At 40.0% G+C, this 22,325-nt stretch overlaps 1 protein-coding gene across 1 annotated transcript in view; it reads left to right on the top strand.

Annotated features, from left to right (window-relative positions):
• The window catches only part of dnah1 (dynein, axonemal, heavy chain 1), a 420,700-nt gene that overhangs the window by 269,747 nt on the left and 128,628 nt on the right, over positions 1-22,325 (top strand). Inside the window, exons 50-55 of the mRNA XM_043708503.1 lie at positions 473-608; positions 4,385-4,593; positions 9,650-9,821; positions 9,919-10,110; positions 15,988-16,098; positions 20,523-20,708. Of these exons, the coding sequence (XP_043564438.1) occupies positions 473-608; positions 4,385-4,593; positions 9,650-9,821; positions 9,919-10,110; positions 15,988-16,098; positions 20,523-20,708 (1,006 nt within the window). The remainder of the gene's footprint in view (positions 1-472; positions 609-4,384; positions 4,594-9,649; positions 9,822-9,918; positions 10,111-15,987; positions 16,099-20,522; positions 20,709-22,325) is intronic.

Genomic DNA, 22,325 nt, shown 5'->3' with positions numbered 1-22,325 from the left:
TGCGCTTTTCCAGCAACACATTTTCAGCTCTGATCTCCAGCATCTGCAGTCCTCAATTTCTCTTAGCACAACATTGATAATGTTCCTTTAATTTTCTTGAAAATGTATGGAATTTTTTTCTGAGGCAGAAGTATGTAAACTCAAATATCACATAAGGGACTTTTGAAAATTTAGGAATGCCTACAAACTACTTAGCCAGAGCTTATACATGCAATATAACTTGGATTATGCTGTGACATCTCTATGGATGGTGTTAGCCAATGTCAAGTCTGCATTAAGCAGGATATTTGTCTCTCAGATTACTTAACCTGTTACTCTGTGTATTTATCATTATATATGTCCTCTCACTGAATCTATCTGAAGGTTAAACCTTTTGAATCTAATTGAAAGCAAAATGGTGTGACTGCCAAGATGAGAATTTTAAAAATCTTGTTATTCAGTAATTTTTAAAAGTATCCATTTTTTCTTACAGGGCTGAATTTGAATGTTTTCAAATTGAACTTGCTAAAAATTACGGCACAGTAGAATGGAGAGAAGATATCAAAGGGATCCTGATGAAAGCAGGAATACACTATCAACAGCTCACCTTTCTTTTTGTAGACACACAGGTATCTCTCTCCAACAGCTGTATTTACTGACCCTGCAACTTTGCACAGTGTACTCCCCACATATACTGTTGTTATTCCCTTCCACCACTGCACTGCCCTGTTTGTTTCTTTTTCCTGCCTTTGCTCTCTGCCTCCCTCATTGTCTGCTATCTGCCATTGCACCCTCCTCTCTTCTACTTCTCAATTCTTCCTTCACCTGTCTCTTATACTCAAATATCTTTCCATTATCTTCATCAGTTATGCCCTTCTCATTGTCCATCTACATTTAAATAAGATTAAAGCCCATGGTTTTAGGGGCAAGATACTGGCATGGGTAGAGGATTGGCTAACTGGCAGAAGGCAGAGATGCCAGTTGATGACTTTTGGAATTCCAGTAGGGATCTGTGTTAGGACCACAACTATTCAAGTTATATATTAATGATCTGAACGAAGGACAGGGCATTATTGCTACGTTTGCAGATGACACAAAGGTGGGTGGAGGGACAGGTCTTGTTGAGGAAGTGGGGAGGCAATGGAAGGACTTGAACAGGCTGGGAGAGTGGACAAAGTGTGACAGATAGATTACAATATGGGAAAGAGTGAAGTGATACACTTTGGTAGGAAGAGTAGCGATGTAGATTATTTTCTAAATGGGGAAAGGCTTTGGAAATCTGAACACAAAGGGCTTTGAGAGTTCATAGTTCTCTTAAAGTTAACATGCAAATCCAGTTGGCAGTTGGTGAGGCAAATGCTACATTAGCATTCATTTAGACTACAGATGTACGATGGAGGCTGTATAAGGCATTTGGAATATAGTGATCAGTTTTTTGCCCTGTATTGAAGGAAGGATGTGCTGATGTTGGAGGGAGGTTTACAAGAATGGTTCTAGGGGTGAAGGGTTTGTTATGTGAGGAATGGTTGAGGATTCTGATTCTGAACTCAATAGAGTTTAGAGGACGAGGAGGGGATTTGCCTGAAACTTACAGAAGACTGAGACGCCTAGAAGATGCACATGCAGAAGATGTTTCACTAATTGGAAAGACTTGGATCCAAGGGTGCAGCCTTAGATTGATGGAATGACTCTGGAACTCGGATGAGAATGAATTTCTTCGGTCAGAGGGTGATTAATCTGTGGAACTCATTACTGCAGAGGGCTGTAGAAACCAATGCAACAAAAAGTGACACTCTTGCTCATGTTCGTTTCTCAGGCTAAGGCTTGACTAATCAGAGTCAACCTGCCTTGTTTAAAATTTAAACAAAACTCAGCAGTTGACTGTTATCATCAATTCTACATTGCAGCATCTATAGTATTCAGAGCCTAATCTACACTCTCCTTGTATAGTATAAATGTTGCCTTCCCTTCACTTCGGTATTTTCCTGATGAGTTCAAGATGAAAATTTTTAATAAAATATGTCTTTTTGTCAGCAGTACTCAGGTTTTGCACTACCAAAAGTGTATTTATAATAAATAAAATTGTAGACAGAATTCTCCCAAACAGCAGTTTTCCTTGAATAATTGGCTGTGACAAACATTTAATTAATCAACATTATTGCCTAGAAAGATGGTTTTATTCTTGTAGGCAAAAGTGAGGACTGCAGATGCTTGAAACCAGAGTTTAGATCAGAGTGGTACTGGAAAAGCATAGCAGGTCAGGCAGCATCTGGGAAGTAGGAAAATCGATGTTTCAGGCAAAAGCCCTGCATCAGGAATAGAGGCAGGGAGCCTTGGGGGTGGAGAGATAAGTGAGAGGAAGGTGGGGCTGGGGAGAAGATAGATAAGAGTGCAATAGGTGGATGGAGATGGGGGTGAAGGTGATAGTCGGAGAGAAGGGAGGACAGACTGATGTACTTGAAATCCTGAGCAAGTGCATATTTTGGCGCCAAAATCTCAATTCCCTGTGGTCGTAATTCTTAACTGAAGCATTTCCGTCCAGCGCCCCGTGCTATGAAATATGTGTTTCTGTCTCTTTCTCTCTAAATCTGAAAATCATCCGACTTATCACCACAGTGTCTGCTCATCAGCTGATTAGTGTTTCTTGCATCATTTCCTCAGGTTTGGTGGTTATGTACATTCGATACAAGCTGTTAAAGACCTTGAACGAGAGGACTCAAATCATCAATCTCAGGCTAAACACTGCTGCACTAATATGTGGTGCACTTGGCTGCCTTGGAATGTGCATTGTTGCAAATTTTCAGGTATGTTATAGTCTGCAACATCAGGGTCCGTGGTTGTGTCAGTACCTAATGCAGGGAGGACATTGGGTAGAAGGTCAACTTCTGCCCTCATTCCCAGTGCCAACTCTTCTTGCATCAAGAAAGGAAGGAGGAGCAACAGCAAGGGAGGAAGGAATAAAGGAGAGAAATGTGCAGCCAATTTGTGCATATCAAACTCACTGTGATAGTTGCCAGATGATCTGTTCCAGAGATGATGGTTTAGGGATAAATATTGAAAAGAATATCCTGGGAGAACTTCCGTGCTGTTTTACAAAGTCCAAGTCCACCTGAGAATGCAGGTAGGATTTAATGTCTCACCTCAAAGAAAGGAGAGTGACACAGTGGTTAGCATTACTTGCCTCACAGCGCTAGGAACCTGGGTTCGATTCCACCATTGGGCAACTGTCTGTGTGAAGTTTGCATGTTTTCCCTGTGTCTGTGTGGGTTTCCTCCCACAGCCTGAAGATGTGCAGGTTAGGTGGATTGGCCATGGGAAATGCAGGGTCAGAGGGGAAGATGTTCTTGGTGGTGGGGTCTAGTTAGAGTTGGCAGAAGTGTTTAAGGATAATGTGTTGGATGCAGAGACTGGTGGATGGTACGTGAGGACAAGGGGGACTCTGTCTTTATTGTGTTTGGGGGGTTGCTCTGGGTGTGCCGGTTTCCTCCCACAATCCAAAGATATGCAGATTGGGTGAATTGGCCATTGTTCAGGGATATGTAGGTTTGATGCATTAGTCAGGGGTAAACATAGACCAATAGGTTTGGGGAATGGGTCTGGGTGGGTTACTGTTCGGAGGGTTGGTGTGGACTTGTTGGGCCAAAGGGCCTGTTTCCACACTGTAGGGATTATATGATCTATGATCTAATAGAATCTTGTAGCACAGATAGAGGCCATTTGACCCATTGTTGCTGTGCTAACTCTTTATAAGAGCTAACTAATTATCCAAATCATCATTTCTCTTTCTGTAACCCCGCATGTTTTTCTTTATCAAGTATTGTTCCAATTCCAGGGAGATCTCCTGAGGTGATGAGGTTCTATATGGTCTGGGAGATGATGGTTTGGTGATGCGGGGGGGGGCCGTGGTTGGGGGGGCGGTAGGAGGAGGTGTCTTCGAGTTGGCATCTGGCTTCAGCGGTGTAGAGGTCAGTGTGCCAGACTACCCCTGCATCCCCTTTATTTTTGTGTGTGTATTTCAACTCACCAATGGCACAAGTTACAAGCATTGGTAAGCAAAAATTGCAAACAGTCATTTCGAGGCTAGTATTTGTAAATTATCTTTGTATGGCTTCTTACCTTCTGGTTCCAAATGTATCCAAAATGTTAACGTATTTTTGACAGCTTTATCTTAGGGATATATGTTGAGCTTATGTTGAATTTCTCCAAAGAGAATCATTGATAAAACAGAAAGGACAAGTACAGAATTTTAGAACTTTAAGGATTCATACAATTAGTTTAGCAACTCATTTCCACCCTTGATTAATAATTCAAGACAGGTGGATTTAATAGTCAGAACTGTTAACATTATTTTAAAACAACTTTTGATAGGCAATTTAAAGTCGACTTTTGTCATTGTTTTTCTCAGATCAAAGATGAGTCATTTTTAGAGGACGTAAACAACATTTTGAATTCAGGAGATGTTCCAAATTTATACAGCTTTGATGAGCAAGAGGAAATCTTCAATGCAATGAAACCAGTAGTTCAGGATCTAGGACAGCAGCCAACCAAGGCCAATATGATGGCTGCATACACAAAACGTGTACGCAATAATATTCATACTGTGCTGTGCATGAGGTAAGTTTTCCTGCTGATACGTCCCAAACCAGATTGTTCCCATCATTAAGTTTCAAAAATGCCTGCACTGAGTGACAATCAAGACCATTCCTCCTGATTAACGAAGTTAGCGGACAGGCAGATAGTTCTGAGGAGGTAGGGAGGCTCCTCGGATGCTGCCTGAACTGCTGTGCTCTTCCAGCACCACTAATCCAGAATACAGAAAGATTTAGACAGTTTAGGAGAATGGTCCAAGAAATGGCTGATAAAATTCAATGTGAGCAAATGTGAGGTCATGCACTTTGGGAAAAAAGGATTCAGGAATGGACTATTTTATAAACAGTGAGAAAATTCATAAAGCCAAAGTACAAAGGGATCTCGGAGTGCTAGTACAGGATTCTGTAAAGGTTGACTTGCAGGTTGAGTCCATGGTTAAGAAAGCAAATGTAATGTTGCCATTTATCTCAAGAGGGTTGGAATGTAAAAGCAGTGATGTGGTACTGAGACTTTATAAAGCTCTGGTTAGGACCCATTTAGAATACTGAATCCAGTTTTGGGCCCCACTCCTCAGGAAGGATGTACTGGCACTGGAGCATGTCCAGCGGAGATTCACATGGATGATCCTTAAAATGGTAGGCCTAACATACGATAAATGGCTGAGGATCCTGGGATTGTATTCATTCAGAGTTCAGAAGGTTGAGGGGAGATCTAATAGAAACTTACAAGATAATGCATGACTTAGAAAGGTTGGACGCTGGGAAATTGTTTCCGTCAGGCGGGGATACTAAGACTCATGGGCATAGTCTTAGAATTAGAGGGGGTCAACTTAGAATGGAAATGAGGACACATTTCTTCAGCCAGAGAGTGGTGGACCTGTGGAATTCATTGCCATGGAGTGCAGTGGAGGCCGGGACATTAACTGTCTTCAAGGCAGAGATTGATAAATTCTTGATCTCGCAAGGAATAAGGGGACGGGGAGAGTGTGGGTAAGTAGTGTTGAAATGCCCATCAGCCATGATTGAATGGCGGAGTGGACTCGATGGGCCAAATGGCCTTACTTCCACTCCTATTTCTTATGGTCTTAACTCTTCATATTCTTCTTCCCGTTGTTGTGTCAAGCTCTACACATACAGTTTCCCAGCAGAAAGCAAGCTGTTTCTTCAAAGGGAATGTTGATAGATTTTGATCAGTACAGAGGAACCTTGATTATCTGAATTTTGATTATCTGAATTTTGGATTATCTGGCAAGATCACAAGGTCCCGATGCTTGGTTAAACTATGTTATCTGGTGTTCAATTATCCGAAATTCAATTAACTGAATGAAATACTGCCCGCCCATGTCCTTCAGATAATTTTTAGATAGTTTTTATCCTGCTCTCCAGTGAAGAAGTTGCTATCTCAGCTGAAAGATAGTGTTGGGTGGGGTGAAAGTGACATGACATCTACTGATGTAATTTGTTCAAAGGGATACTCCTCACTTATGAGCTCAGTAAGCAACTTTGAGTATCTAATATCGTGCAGAAAAAGGACAAAAAAGTCAAGCTTTTCACTTCAGTGATGTAACTAAGTCCAAAGTTAATATTGTGAGAATGTTCTGATTATAAACCAGTAAAACCAGCCTTTTCATCAAGCTCTCAGTTAATCAAGGACCACATTGTATGAATGTTTGAATCCTTATCAAAAGAAACGTGAGAGGCAAGTCTAAAAACAGACAATAAAATTAATATTTTAAACTATATGTTGAATAAAATCGAGGAAACAACAAAATACAAACAATAATAATTTATAAAATGAAACTGTAAAATTGGAAAACTGAAGTTAAGGAGGGCAAATAGGATGGTGATGAAGAAAAAAAGACAGCAAAAATAAAGGCAACACCAGCATTAAATGACCATCTGAAAAATTACAGAATAAACAGTAATTAGCTATTATTTTTCTTGAGGGAAATCAAACTGAGCAGATGTTTGAAGAGGGTATTTGAGAGAAGTCAATCAAACCATTTTTAAAGTGATTCTATTGAAAATAGTGTGAAATATGATGAGGGTAAAGATTCTGGAATGAATTTATAAAATACAGGATGCTGCTTCAATTAAAACTGCCCTCAATTAAATCAAACAAATACATTGTGTTCATTCAGCAATATTACCAGCATAAGTTCAAGGCCAAAATATTGAAAGTGTTCAAACAAAACTTTTTAACATTCAGTTTAGCAAAGAAGTAATAATATTACAGCAATGAAATTACCTCTGACATTCAAATAGAATAATTACTGAAGAAATTTTAAGGTGGCAGAGCGTGAACTGAATTTTTAGAAAATAAAACTGGTTGGCCCAAGGTTAAGAAAGCAATCCTTACAGCTGTCTGCTTTAATTCCATTGGGCCCCAAAATTTGTCAGAATATCCCAACCATTTGATTGGTATTGGCCAGAACTGAGGACTCCGAGCTCCAGATTACCTTGCACACAGTGTCAGGGCCAATGTCTATTCTCTAACAATCAGCAATGCCCAGAGTTGTTTGCACTATGGAATAGTTGCATACAGGTAAGATCATAGTAATCCAAAACTTAGACATATGCTGCAGAAATACGGATTCAAATTCTACTATGGCTGCTAAGGAATTTGAACCCAATACAATTGATTAACTAGTTATAAAAAGCTAGCTCAGTTTGATGACCATGAATCCAGATTGTAGTAAAATCCTGTCTCGTTCAATAAAGTCCTTTTAAGGAAGGACATCCCATTTCCACATCAAATCCAATAAAGCAGGCAGCAAGGTGTTATAAGATTTTGGAGGGAATGCTCTTAAGAGTGCTCTACATCGATATTGAATTCCACAAAGTTCTATTATATCAGGTCAAACAAAGGAACATCCTGCTGATTATCACTAACTGTCTCCCTGAACTGATAATTCAGTCTTCCTTGAGGTTGGATACCACATGAAAGAAGCACTGAGGATAGCAAAGGCACATAATTAACTGTATGGAGAACTTCAATACCCATCGCCAAGAATTGCTTGGTAGTACATTTACTAGCCACCTGGCCAAGCCCTGAAGAACATATCTGCCAAAGTGACTCCTCACCAGTCTACCTGTCACAGATGTATTTATCCATGACAATTGTGGTAAAAGTGACCACCAGAAAGTCTTTATGAAAATGAAAAGTCCCATTTTCACACTGAGGTCTCAATCAATTACTAAATAAGGTTGATTCAGAACAGACCTAGTAGCACAAAATTGCACCTCAATGGGGGATTGTGAGGCACTAGAAGCAACAGAATTGATCTCCACCACAATCATTAATCTTATTGCCCTGCATATTCCTTGCTCCCTTAGTGCCATCAAACCAGGAAACTAACACAGGTTTCAATAGCTAGCTGAGGAGAACATTCCTGCAGGAGTGCTAGAAGTAGTAAGTGTAGACCTAGTGGAGCTACAAAACATTAACACATGTGGAATTTAGTCAGGCCATTTTTGGAATATTGCATGCAAATGTGGTCTCCTTCCTAGTGGAAGGATGTTGTGAAACTTGAAAGGGTTCGGAAAAGCTTTACAAGGATATTGCCAGGGGTGGAGGTTTTGAGCTATAGGGAGAAGCTGTATAGGCTGGGACTGTTTTCCCTGAAGCGTCGGAGGCTGAGGGGTGATCCCATAGAAGTTTATAAAATCATGACGGGCACGGATAGGATAAGTAGACAAGGTGGGGTGTGGGACTCCAGCGCTAGAGACCATAGGTTTATGGTGAGAGAGGAAATATATAAAAGAGACCTAAGAGGCAACCTTTTCACAGAGAATGGTGTGTGTATGGAATGAGTTGCCAGAGGAAGTGGTGGAAGCTGGTACAATTACAGTATTTAAAAGGTATGTGGATGGGTATATGAATAAGAAGGGTTTAGAGGGATATGGGCCGGGTGCTGGCAAATCGGGCTAGATTATGTTAGGTTATCTGGTCAACATGGAAAGATTTGACCGAAGGGTCTGTTTCAATGCTGTACATCTCTATGACTCTATGTTTGTTAAACAGCAGAAGCAGCTTGTTATAGAAGAGCTAAATGATCCCAAAATTTAAAAAAATCAGATCATTACTCTGCAGTCCTGCAACATCTAGTTATGAGTGGTGGTTGACAATTGAACAACTAAATGAAGGAAGAAATTCCATGAATATTCTCCTTATTAATGGCAGAACCCAGCAAGTTAGTGCAAAAGGCAAAATTAAAGCACTTGCAATCATCTTCAGACAGACATGTTGATTAGAAGATTCATTTTTACCTCTTCTTGAGGTCCCTGACATGACAGATCAAGGCTGCAAAGGAACTAGCCACACCCAAAGTCAAACTGTTTCAGTATAAGGACAACACTTGCATCTAATTGACAAAGTTCAAAATTGTCCACAAAATGCAGGGCAAATCCAAACCAAACAATTACTATGCCAATCAATATCACCAATATTCTGCTCACTTATGCTCAATTTAAGTTTTGCTGGGATGAATCATAGCCTTGGTCGAAACATGAACCAAAGACCTCAATTCCAAAAGTGAGATGAGAGTAACTGCCCAAGGCATCATAGAACCAGAAAAACAGCACAGACAGAGACAACCTAGCACAGATATCTGGAATGGCTGAATAAACTAACCGCGCATTCAAATGCCACTTGCCAGCACCTGCAGACTTGCAGGATACAGCTTTTCAGGTGCAAATCCATGTCTTTTTTTAAATGAGTTGAAGGTTTCTCTCTCATTATTTTGTTCTTTTTATTCTTTCATGGGATGTGAAATGAGCTGTCTTTGAGAAGGTGGCAGTGAACTACGTCTTGAACCATTGCAATCCCTTTGGTGTAGGTGCACCTAAGAATGTTTCTCTGTCAAGCAGTATTAAGTTGTGGTTGAGTTTTACCTCTGTAAGTATTGACGTTAAGCTAAGTTAGAAAACAAGAAGGTTTTCAAAGTTGCCTATCAAATCTACAATTTGGTTAAATCACACTCCATGATTGTTAATTAACTAAACACTGCATGACTAAAGGTTACTTGTGATATTTTCATGAGTAATTCTCATCAGAATCTGCTATGTTTTCATGCCCCCAGTCCAATTGGAGAAGTATTCAGGGCTCGCCTGCGCCAGTTCCCATCTCTTGTGAATTGTTGTACCATTGATTGGTTTAATGAATGGCCAACTGAAGCACTTATGTCTGTTGCTAATACTTACCTAGGAGAGCTGCCAGAGCTAGAATCCAGGCCAGATGTCATGACTGCATTGGTGAGACTTCAATTGCTTGGATTTTAAAAATAATATTCTACAATTTCTTGTTAAAATCTGCATGAAAAACTGAGCTTTCTTCATTTCTTCCCTGAAGGTTAAGATGTGTGTGTCTATTCATCAGACAGTTGCAAAGAAATCCTTGCAGTATCGGGCTGAGCTTTCCAGATACAACTACATCACACCCAAGAGCTATCTGGACTTGCTTAGCCTCTTCTCTGTGCTGATCGGTATAAAGATACAAATGCTAAGAACGGACAGAAACAGGATGAAAGGTGGTCTGGACAAGGTGGTACCCCGAATGAGTTACATTCTGTTATGTTAAATATGTTATATTAAAATTCTGATCACTCTGCTGGTTGGTTTTGGTACTTTTAGACTCCCAAAGAACAGCAAGTTTTGAGGCTTGTTTCATCATTTCTCTAAGTTGGCTCTCCACAGCAGGTTGGTAGTAAGCATGCTTGTGTGTTCGGACCCTTGTGTGTGTTCGGAACTGCATAATTAAGTCTAGTTTGGATAGACTGAGTTCTGTAGGGGTTCTTTATTCTGTTCTTTGTGTTTCATTTTGTAATTTTGTGAATAAAGTTTTGTCTGTTTTAAAACCTGGTAGACAACCTAGCTAACTCACTGTGGGTAATTTTCACTGTACAATTACTGAAAGAAATTGCAAAATTATGGTCTGGGCTGCCTGCTTAAGAATGTTTTGAGTGGTGTGTCCTAGTCCATAACAAGTGTCATCTGAAAACTTAGCGACAGTACATTCATTTCTTTCTTCCTAGTCATTAATATATATTGTAAACATTTTCAGCCTCAGCACTGATCCCTGTAGAACTCCTCTGGTCTGAGGTTGCCAACATAAAAATATCTCCTTATCCCCACTGGCTGTTTCCTACCCATGAACCAATTCTCTATGCATGCCAACCTACTACCTCTACCACTGTGGGCTCTTAACTTATGAGTTAACAGTTTTTGAAGTCCTTGATGAATATCTTCTGAAAGTCCAAATAAAACATATCTGGTTCCATTCTATCCACTCTAGTTATGATTTCCTCAAAAAAACTCTAATAAGTTACTCAGACATGATTTCCCTTTCATAAAGCCATGCTGAATCTGCTTGATTAGCTTATGATTTTCAAAATTTTCTGCTTCCTTCATAATTGATTCCCATGCTTTTGCATTAATAGATGTTAGGCTAATACATCAATGGTTACCTACCTTTTGCTTCCCTCTCTATTTGAATCGGGTGTCACATCAGCAGTTTTATCATTCTCTGGTACCTCTCCAATGATTTTTAGAAAACTATAACCAATACATCCAATATCTCAATAGCTACCTCTTTTAGGATCCTAGGGTGCAAGTCATCAGGGCCAGGAGCTCATCTGCCTTTAGCTTCATTAGTTTGTCCAATATACTGTACTACTGCACCAGTGATGGTGATGGTACTTAATACTTCCTCTGCATTCTTTCATATTAATGGTATGTTCAAAGTTTTTTTCACTGTGAAGACTAATGTGAAATACCTGTTTAACTCCTCTGCTATTTCTTTGTTCCCCAAAACTGTCTCCCCAGCTTCATTTTCTAAGTGGCCTATGTCCATTTTGACCTCTCCTTTCCATTTTACATATTTAAAGAAGCTCTTTTCAGTTTTTTATATTCCTCATTAGTTTGTCCGATAGTTTATTTTCCTTGTGGTCATTAGCTTTTTATCCTTTGCTAGATTCTGAATTTATCCTGGGCTCTACGGCTATCACTAACTTTTGCATCCTGGTATGAGTTTCTTTCAACTTAAGACTTTCCTTCGCTTCCTTGAATAACCAAGATTGGTTTATCCCTCTTTTAGAATCTTTCCTCCTTATTTTTGCTGTGAGCCATGAATTCCTTAAATGTCTACCACTGTTTGCTTACTTTCATTCCTGCTAATCTATCTGCCCACTTCACTTCAGCTAACTCTATCCTTGTTTCATTGTAATTCCCTTTATTTAAGTTGAACACAATTATTTCCAACCCAAGTTTCTCACTCTTGAATTAAATATTCAATTCTATCATGATCAGGTATACCCTAGAATTCTATGGGAACCTAGGGAAGTGATTGCTGGGCCTCTTGCTGAGATATTTGTATCATCGATAGTCACAGGTGAGGAGCCAGAAGACTGGAGGTTGGCTAATGTGGTGCCATATTTAAGAAAGGTGGTAAGGACAAGCCAGGGAACTATAGACTGGTAATCCTGATGTCGGTGGTGGGCAGGTTGTTGGAAGGAATCCTGAGGGACAGGATGTACATGTATTTGGAAAGGCAAGACTTTTAGGGATATCCAGCATGGCTTTGTGCATGGGAAATCATGTTTCACAAACTTGATTGAGTTTTTGGAAGAAGTAACAAAGAGGATTGATGAGGGCAGAGCGGTAGATGTGATCTATATAGACTTCAGTAAGGCGTTCGACTAGGTTTCCCATGGGAGACTGGTTAGCAAGGTTAGATCTCATGGAATGCAGGGAGAACCAGCCATTTGGATACAGAACTGGCTCAAAGGTAGAAGACAAAGGATGGTGGTGGAGGGTTGTTTTTCAGACTGGAGGCCTGTGACCAGTGGAGTGCCACAAGGATCGGTGCTGGGTTCACTACTTTTCATTTTATAAAAATGATTTGGATATGAGCATGAGGTATAGTTAGTAAGTTTGCAGATGACACCAAAATTGGAGGTATAGTAGAGAGTGAAGAATTTTACCTCAAATTACAAAGGGATCTTTGATCAGATGGGCCAATGGCCTGATGAGTGCCAGATAGAGTTTAATTTAGATAAATGTGAGGTGCTGCATTTTGGGAAAGCAAATCTTAACAGGACTTACAGTAAGGTCCTAGGGAGTGTTGCTGAACAAAGAGACCTTGGAGTGCAGGTTCACAGCTCCTTGAAAAAAGAGTTGCAGGTAGACAGAATGTGAAGAATGCTTTTGGTAGCTTTCTTTTATTAGTCAGAATATTGAGTACAGGAGTTGGGAAGTCATGTTGTGGCTGTACAGGACATTGATTAGACTTTTGGAATATTTCATGCCATTCTGTTCTCCTTTCAATAGGAAGGATGTTGTGAAACTTGAAAGGGTTCAGAAAAGATTTATAAGAATGTTGCCAGGGTTGGAAGATTTGAGCTTTATAGGGAGAGGTTGAATGGGCTAGCACTGTTTCCCTGGAGCATCAGAGGCTGAGAGATGATCTCATTGAGGTTTATAAAATCATGAGGCGCATGGATAGGGTAAATAGACAAAGTCTTTTCCCTGGGGTGGGAAACTCCAGAACTAGAGGGAATAGGTTTAGGGTGAGAGGGGAACAATATAAAAGAGACCTAAGGGGCAACTTTTTCACACAGAGGGTGATGCGTGTGTGGAATGGGCTGCCAGAGGAAGTGGTGGAGGCTGGTACAATTACAACATTTAAAAGGCATTTGGATGGGTATACGAATAGGAAGGGTTTCGAGGGATATGGGCCAGGTGCTGGCAGGTGGGACGAGATTGGGTTGGGTTATCTGGTTGGCATGGACGAGTTGTACCGAAGGATCTGTTTCTGTGCTGTTCATCTCTATGACTATATGACTCTATGTTGTGGTCACTACTTCCTAGGGGATCTTTTACGGAGGTAAATTATTAAACCTGCCTCATTACCCATTAGCAGATCCAAAGTAGCCTGAATCCTAGTTAGCTCCATGACATGTTGCTGTAAGAAACTATCCCCATTGCACTCTATGAATTAACACAAACAAAAACAGAATTTGCTGGGGAAACTCAGCAGTTCTAGTAGCATCTAGGGACAGAAAGCAGCACCTCTTCTTTAGAACTGAACCCGAAATGTTAACTCTCCTTTTTCTCAACAGATGCTTTCAGAACTGTTCAATTTTCCTAGCAATTTCTGATTTTGTTTCTGATTTCTAGCACCTGCAGTTCTTTTTGTTTTGCTTAATATTTCTCCATGAATTAGTTGTCATTGTTACCCTTTCTAATTGAATTAACCCAATCTACATGAATACTTAAGTCACCCATAATTATTACTCTGTTCTTTTTGTGTGCTCCTATAGTTTGTTGATTTATAGCCTATCCTACAGAGTGCTACTGTTTGGGGGTCTGTACAATATTACCATCAATGTCTTCTTATTTCTGTCCAAATGCACTCTACATCAACCAAGCCTAGGTCATCTCCCACAATTTTTCCATCGCTCCTATGTCTCTGAAAGGTCAAATATCCCTGCATGTTAAGTTCACATTTTTGATCTCTGTGTAATCATTTTCCGTTACTTGGACCATCAGTTTGTCTAACTTATTCCAAATACTTCAAGTATCAAGATATTTGTTCTATTATTGTGTTTCCCTGTACTTTTATGGTTCCTTGGTACAATGTTAAATTCTGTTCCTTCTTTCAACTTTCTATAACAACCAACCCCAACACTAACCTGCAATCTTACCTTCTTTCATTAAATTTAATAAGTTTTCTGTGCAACTGAACACTCACACCCCTGAAAATACTTAGCTTAAAAGTTCTACCATCAGTGAGAACTCTGCATGATTCAGGTGTAACCTATCCCATTGGAACAGCTTCCTCCTTCCTTAGTACTAGTGCCAATGTACCATGAATTCAAAACAAAAATAAAAATTACTGCAAAAGTTCAACAGGTCTAGAAAGATCTGCGGAGAGAAATCAGAGTTAATGTTTCAGGTCAAGTGACCCGAAATGTTAACTCTGATTTCTCTCCGCAGATGTTTCTAGACCTGTTGAACTTTTGCAGTAATTTCTGATTTTGTTTCTGATTTACAGACTCCACAGTTCTTTCAGCCCCATGAACTTGAACCCATTTCTCCCGCACCAATTTTTGAGCCATGTGTTTTACCTCTTTAATATTGTAGATTCTCTGCCAATTAGTTTGTGGCTCATGTAGTAATCTGGAAATCTTTACCTTTTGGTTCTGCTTTGTAATTTAGCCCCTAGCTGCTCATACTCCCACAATGGGATTCAACAGCTCCTATATCATGCAACATATCACTTTACCCTGCATCTCATATGTTTCTCGTATTAACCTTCAATCTGAAAGCAACCTATAATAGATAGTCAAGTTAGCCGCTATTACTAACCAATGAATGTACATTTTCCTGTGACGTCACTCTTTGTTTTGTGCCAGATCCCTGATCCTTATAAAGACTTTACAAACTATCTACCAAAATGTACCTCTTACCTTCTGCACCAAATTGTTAATCTGCCTCTAAAGACCCCGAACTATAAACTAACTTATCTATGTCTCACACCAGATGTGATCTCTCCATCCTGATGGTGCAAAGCTTGCTGATCCTGCTGGAGTGTAATTATGTGTCTCTAATGGTTATAAGATTATACACATTAACCTTTTGGTGCCCTTAGTTAATTTATTCTGTCAAATGCTTTATGTGCCCAAGTAAAAACTCATTAACTCTATGTTTTTACCACTATTTCTACTTTTGATCCTATTTACTGCTGTTTTTCTATATTTGTACACTCTGCCATTCCTTTCTCACTCCGTGTTCATTATCCATATAGCTTCCCTGCATTAATTCCATATCCTGTTGTTTTGTAAGACTACATTTCCCTCTCCCAACCTCTCTTCTCCTCTAATTAGTTTAAAGCCATTTAATTCACAAGGAGCCTGACACACCAGAGCAACTCCCTTCTGCTGCAGTACTGGTGCCAGTGCCCCATGAACTGAAGCCCATCCCAATTTGGTTGTACTGAACTCAAATATTGCTGAAACAAAATCACATTGATCAAAGCATTTGTCTTGCACTCATAAAATATTTCACAAATGTAAATTCATGGGGGAACGAACACTTATACTGCATGAGAGGAGAATGCTGATTACTTGCCAAGTGGATTCTGATTGGTGGAGACATTGCCGTGCAGTCACTGTAATTGGTGGTTTACCCATTGAATTTGTGTTCTTGCAAAATGGCCTGATGAGTACAAGATGAAAAACATCAACAAAGTGTATCTATTTTTCAGAAATACTCGAGATTTGTGGCTACTTCATTGTTAAGTAAAATTGCTCATTTCAACACTAAAGCATTCAACATAGTGACAGCTCATGCTGATACATTTCTAGATCTAAGTGTCATTCAGTGAAAGTTTTACTGAATCTTTCCTTTTTTTGTGCTTTAGCTTCTGCGCACTGCAGAGGATGTGGCTAAAATGCAGGAAGAGTTGGAATCCATGAGACCCCTTCTAGAAGAGGCAGCCCAAGATACTATAACAACAATGGAAAAAATAAAGGTGCAGTACATTTAATATGTTGGTGGATATGCTCTAAAGTTGGATCAGAAATTTACTGTATTGCAGAAAAATATCCTTTGCTGACAAGGGTTGTATTTCCAAAAAGGTTAATATAAATGAATGCAAAAGTGACAGGCAGCTAAAGGCCTGTTGTTCTATTGATCCTGCCCCACAGTATTATGTCTGAAGGATTATGATGAAACATTTTCCTGTAGCCATATAATAATCCCTGGAATAAGGAAGAAGCCCTAGGGCCAATAAAGGAAGCATACCTGGAAAATTGCTCTCAACTTCCACAGGTAATCACCACTAGCTGAGGAAACGATAGACACCAATTGCTCTTTACAAAGTCATTTTCAACTGATGTGATATTTATTTAAACACCAATTGATTCATAATCTTGATTGCATAAAATCTTTTTGCGTATTCTGCATTTCCAGAATTTTTCCTAACATTTGTAGTTTTGTTTTATTTTTCATCTGACTGGTAGTATTATAGTTCCTATTGCCAATTTTGCTCATAGCCTAACAGTACTGCCTTTGCAGTCAGCATAATAATGCACAATGTATTGACAAGACCATTGATTGCTAATGGGTAGTGTTTGACCAATTCCACATCCTTAGCAGGCAGCCCTCTGTTTGAATAACAGTCAGCCCAAAACTCTGTTTGGACAGTGCAGTAAACCAGTATAGAAGAGTTAAAAATCACACAACACCAGGTTATGGTCCAACAGGTTTAATTGGAAGCACACGAGCTTTCGGAGCGCCGCTACTTCATCAGGTGGTTGTGAAGGATGGCGCTCCAAAAGCTAGTGTGCTTCCAATTAAACCTGTTGGACTATAACCTGGTGTTGTGTGACTTTTAACTTTGTACACCCCAGTCCAACACCAGCGTCTCCACATCAAGTATACAAGAGTTAAGTAAATGGTTTGGTTACTGTTTGATGGAGTGTAAGTACTGTGCCTACAATCAGCAGAGTGAATTGCATATATGCAGCCTGCAATGAAATTAATGTGGTTAACAGTTAACTAATTTAATATTGGGAATAAGAACATAAAAGACACAGTTTGTCCCACAGTGGAACCAAAACTGGGAGGAAAATGGAAGTTTCCATTTTCACCATACGTAGTTCATTTTGATTTTAGGAGAACTTTAATCCTGTGGCCACGGCTCCTACCACCATCCCGGGAGAGTTTGGGGAATAATCAAAAACTATGTTGCCTTTTTCTTATCCAACAACATATCTTATGATCCATCATTCTTGTCCTCAATGATTTATGTTTGATCCTGGTTCTCCAAAAATTAAAATTTAAATCTCATCCTTAAGTTTATATCCCCTCATATCTTACCTGTCCTATATCTGTAACTTTTCCAAGGCCAGAACCCTCAGGGATCTCTTTGTTCTTTCAAATTATGTCTGTTGTGCAATCTCCCTAATTTTTATCACAATTGACATTCAATCATACCTTCCTCTTGTTCTGTGAGAGATTAATGTAAGTCCACCTCTTTTCCAGCTTTTAGTTGCCCCCTATTTGTATTTCTTTGGATTGGTAATACTTTCGTCTAATAAAAGATGTATGTTATATAAAGTCACTCTCTCATAGTCTCACTCTCTCATTAGATAGACATAACTGATCGTGGTTCTAACCACCAAACCTCAGACAAGAGCCAAGGTTGAGGAGGTAGGACATCCATGGTGGTGTCAGCAAGTACAGGAATTAAATCTGCGCAGTTGATAGCATGCTGCATTACGAACCAGCCATTCAGCCAACTGAGCTAACCATCTCCTAATATGTATATGGTGTCACAGGAATCACTATAAACAAAGTATAAACCCCACTTAGGGAAATATTGACCTGGATTTTCTGATGATCAGATAGTGGTTTCTATAGTGTTGGTAGGAAATGCACATTGGGAACTGTGGAATCACAGACATAACAGACTTCAAGGGAATTGGCCAGGGAAATCAAAGATTTTCTTGTACAATCCCTCTGCACCTGCAACACTCCACAAGTATCTATTTCAAATAGAGCACTTAGAGTATTCATTGCAATTTAGTAGCTAGTTACCCAGGGAAAGTTAGGCAATTAAAGATGTAATCTGACTCCTGGATAACTGTTAAACTGACACTGCCAGTTACTACACACTATCACTCAGCTACACCTCCCCCACTCCTTACACCCCACATTCCCTCAGGACCTGATACTGTTTCTCTATAAACTTCATAATAGTGATCAAAGCCAAATAATCAAATGGATATGCCTTAAGGATATTTGTAATGGAAGAGAGAAAGGTCAATAGGTTTAACAATGGAGTTGTTTACACTTCGGCAGATCAGCCTGTGGCTACCATTGTTGACAGGCTAAAACCTGGATGCGAAGAGTCAGAATAGGAGAACAGATTTCTTGGAGGGTTGCAGAGGTTAAGAGGGGCAAGGCTATGGAGAGATTTCAATACAAAAGTGAGGACTTTAAACTCTTGACCTGAGTAGACGAGGGACAATGGAGGTGAGCAAGTAAAGGGGTTATAGATGAACAGAATTTACTGCATGTCAGGATACCAGCAGCAGAGTTTTGTATGAAATTAAGTTTAAAGAGTATGAAAGTTTTGATGTTGGCCAGGAAAACATTGAAAGGGTCGACTCTGGAGGTAATGAGCTGAGGCAGAGATGGAGATGTTAGGATGCTCAGCCCTTTTCAAGGATCAAGCATCATTAATCTACAAGGTGAAAACAATGACTGCAGATGCTGGAAACCAGATTATGGATCAATGGTGCTGGAAGAGCACAGCTGTTCAGGCAGCATCCGAGGTCATTAATCTACAGCCAATATATTCCCTGCCCCCAAATGGCTGCTCTAGTGCTTCTGTCTGAATTTGAACTCTCACATTGTCAGGCAGAGGGGTGGCCACTCTAACTAGCAACATGGTAACCTAAGGATTTCTGCAATCATGGAATTGGAGGAAAAATAAAGAAGCAGCATTTGGCCCCTCAGAATAAGCTTTTACCTTAACTCAAAGGACCTCTGCTTACTGCACACCAAATTTTGCATTTACAAATCTGTATCCTGGTAGACATTTCACTCACTAGACACTTAAAATGGCTTTGGAGATCACTGGATTCTTATTTAAGTGTATTCATGCCTGGCTAAAAAGATGCCAGGCACCTTAAGACTAATGAAAAGATGGCAACAGGTGTATTATAAACTTTTTATTCTTTCATAGAATGTAGGCATTGCTGTCAAGGTGGAGCAAGTGTAGCATGGTGGCTCAGTGGTTAGCACTGCTGCCTCTCAGTGCCATGGACTTGGGTTCACTTCTAGCCTTGGGTGACAGTCTGTATCGAGTTTGCACAATCTCTCTGCATCTGTGCGAGTTTCAATCGGATCCTTCAGTTTCTTCCCAAATTTCAGAGATGTGCAGATTAGGTGGACCGGCCATCCTAGGTTGTCCGTGTTGTCCATTGATATGCAGGCTATGTGGATTAGCCATGGTAAGTTTGGGGTTACAAGGATAGAAACATAAAAAATAAGTACAGGAGTAGACCATTTGGCCCTTAAAGCCTGCACCACTATTCAATATGATCATGGCTGATTATGAAATCGCAGAAGCAAGTGTCCTATCCAGCTCCCTGTTGAATTTGTCTAATAAACTGGCCCCAGCAGCTCCCTGCTGAAGAGAATTCCACAGGTTCACAAGTCTCTAAGTGAAGAAATCCTTCCTCATCCCAGTTCTGAATGGCTTACCACTTATTCTTAGACTGTGGGCTACGTATAGATGGGATACTCTTCAGAAGACTGGTGCAGACTTGATGGGCTGGATGGCCTCTTTCTGCATTGTAAAGATTCTATGATTCTTTCCTAATTGCCTTTGAGAAAGGGTGCTGAACCACCTTCTTGAATCACTGCAGTCTATGTATTGTAGCTATGCTCACAATACTGTTAGGAAGTTCTATGAATTTAATCCAGCAATAGTGGTCCTGAGTTGCTTAGCATATAACAAAGAGAATGGAGTGTCCAATGAGAGTCATAGATTCACTGCGAAAGAACTCCAGACTCTTAAAGGTGCCAAGCCCAACTAAACTCCTCAATATAATCCATTTGAATGATAATCAATGAAAATGCCACGCTGAATCTCAATAGTTCAGCAATAGCAAATAGCTATACTAAAATTGTGATGTCTTCAAATTAAGCCAGTACTCATATCAATGTGTCTGTATGCTGATTAATTAATTTTTCGCATTGTACAAAATGGTAGTTTAGTGAGATTTATTGCATAGATTGCATGTCATTATTACTATGTTGAGAACTTTATTGACTTATTCTGAAAGAAATGTCAAGTTGCAGCTAAGGTGTATACTTACTGAAATTCTGAACCATGTAAAAGTTTGTTTGTGTATTATTGCTGAAAGTTCTCTTGTGTTCTAGGTTGATACTGCCATCGCAGAAGAAACACGAAAAGCTGTCAGTGAAGAGGAAGCAAAGGCCTCAGCAAAGGCAAATATAGCCCAGTCAATTGCTGATGATGCTCAAAAAGACTTAGATGAGGCATTGCCTGCTTTGGATGCAGCTTTAGCCAGCCTGAAGTCCCTGAACAAAAATGATGTGACAGAGGTGAACATCTTCGCACTTTTTCTTCCAATATGGCCTATGTATTTCATGGAGGTTTTAGGAATCGTGTATCTGGTCTTGTGAAGTTATTTGTTGTAATCCAAAAAGCGAATTGGTGAAAGAATTGGAGCCAATCTTTATACATTTTTACAAGCATTTATTTAGAAAGTTATACATTATGAGCTCATAATGTATAACCACAATTTCAGTACATCTATTTGCACTTGCACATGTGAATCCCTATTTAATGCCCAATGCCTGCACACAATTTATAATTAATATTAACATAGGATCGGGAGTAAGCCATTCAACCCCTCCAATCTGCTCCACCATTCTAGATCATGTGTTATCAGTGATATCAATACTATTTTCCCATGCTATCAATATTCCTTGATGTTATTCATATCTAGAAATAACTGGGTTTTCACAGCCCGCTTGAATAGAGAATTCCAAAGATTCAATTCTAAGTAAAGAGATTTCTCCTCATTACAGTTGGAAATGGCTTGTCCCTTATTCTGAGACTGTGTCCCTTGATTATAGACTGCCCAAACAAGAGAACAAAATCCTTTCTGCATCTACAAATTCATGACATCTGAATGAGGTTTTGTTTAGAACGGTGTGTTGAGAATCCAACTAGAGAACAGGTTATTTTACATCTAGCATAACAAAATGAGAAAGGGCTTATTAATAGTCTTGTTAGCATCCAGAGTTTAAGTTTCTTGATCTCCATTCATTCTGAGAAGAATTAAACCTATCCTAACCTGAGAAGTGTGTACCTTTTCAACATTGGTACATGAAAGTGCCCTAGGATCAATTTGCATCAGATCAGTCCTTCCTCCAGTTTTCTGATCTCTTCTTGTGCATTCCATGAGGTTGTATCTAATATTATTACAAAGGACTGAATTATCCAAGCTCTTTATGGACAGGCTCAAAGGCAGGATGGGTGAGGTAATGTGGAGTATTGAAACAAAAGATGTCAGAATAGAAGTCCAACACCTTCATGTCAGATCCAGATTTTCAAAGGGAAAACAGCATTATAGGTGGAGAACATGCCCTGTACAGTGAGAAAAATATTAAGACAATCAATTTGAAATTTATTTGAAAGTGCATAGGAACAAAATCTTTCGAACTTTGGCAGATATATAAAGGCGACAAATAAATGGTTGCAGGGGAAGGTGCCGCGAGTGGAGGTTGGGTTGGTGGGGGGTGTGGACCTGACGAGGGAGTCACGGAGGGAGTGGTCTTTTCGGAACGCTGGTAGGGGAGGGGAGGGAAATATATCCTTGGAGGTGGGGTCCGTTTGGAGGTGGCGGAAATCATCGACTACATCTGGCGGGAAATTGCGGTCCTTGAAGAAGAAGGCCATCTGGGTTGTACGGTTTTGGAACTGGTTTTACAACCCAGATGGCCTCCTTCTTCAAGTACCGCAATTTCCCGCCAGACGTAGTCGACGATGCCCTCCACCGCATCTCTTCCACTTCCCGCTCCTCCACCCTTGAGCCCTGCCTCTCCAACCGCCACCAGGACAGAACCCCACTGGTCCTCACCTACCACCCCACCAACCTCCATGTACTACGTATCATCCGCCGTCATTTCCGCCACCTCCAAACGGACCCCACC

Source organism: Chiloscyllium plagiosum, chromosome 18 (assembly GCF_004010195.1).
Source record: "Chiloscyllium plagiosum isolate BGI_BamShark_2017 chromosome 18, ASM401019v2, whole genome shotgun sequence".
Taxonomy (NCBI): domain Eukaryota; kingdom Metazoa; phylum Chordata; class Chondrichthyes; order Orectolobiformes; family Hemiscylliidae; genus Chiloscyllium; species Chiloscyllium plagiosum.
The sequence above is the reverse complement of the archived record's forward strand: the minus strand, read 5'-3'. Positions and strand labels throughout refer to the sequence as shown.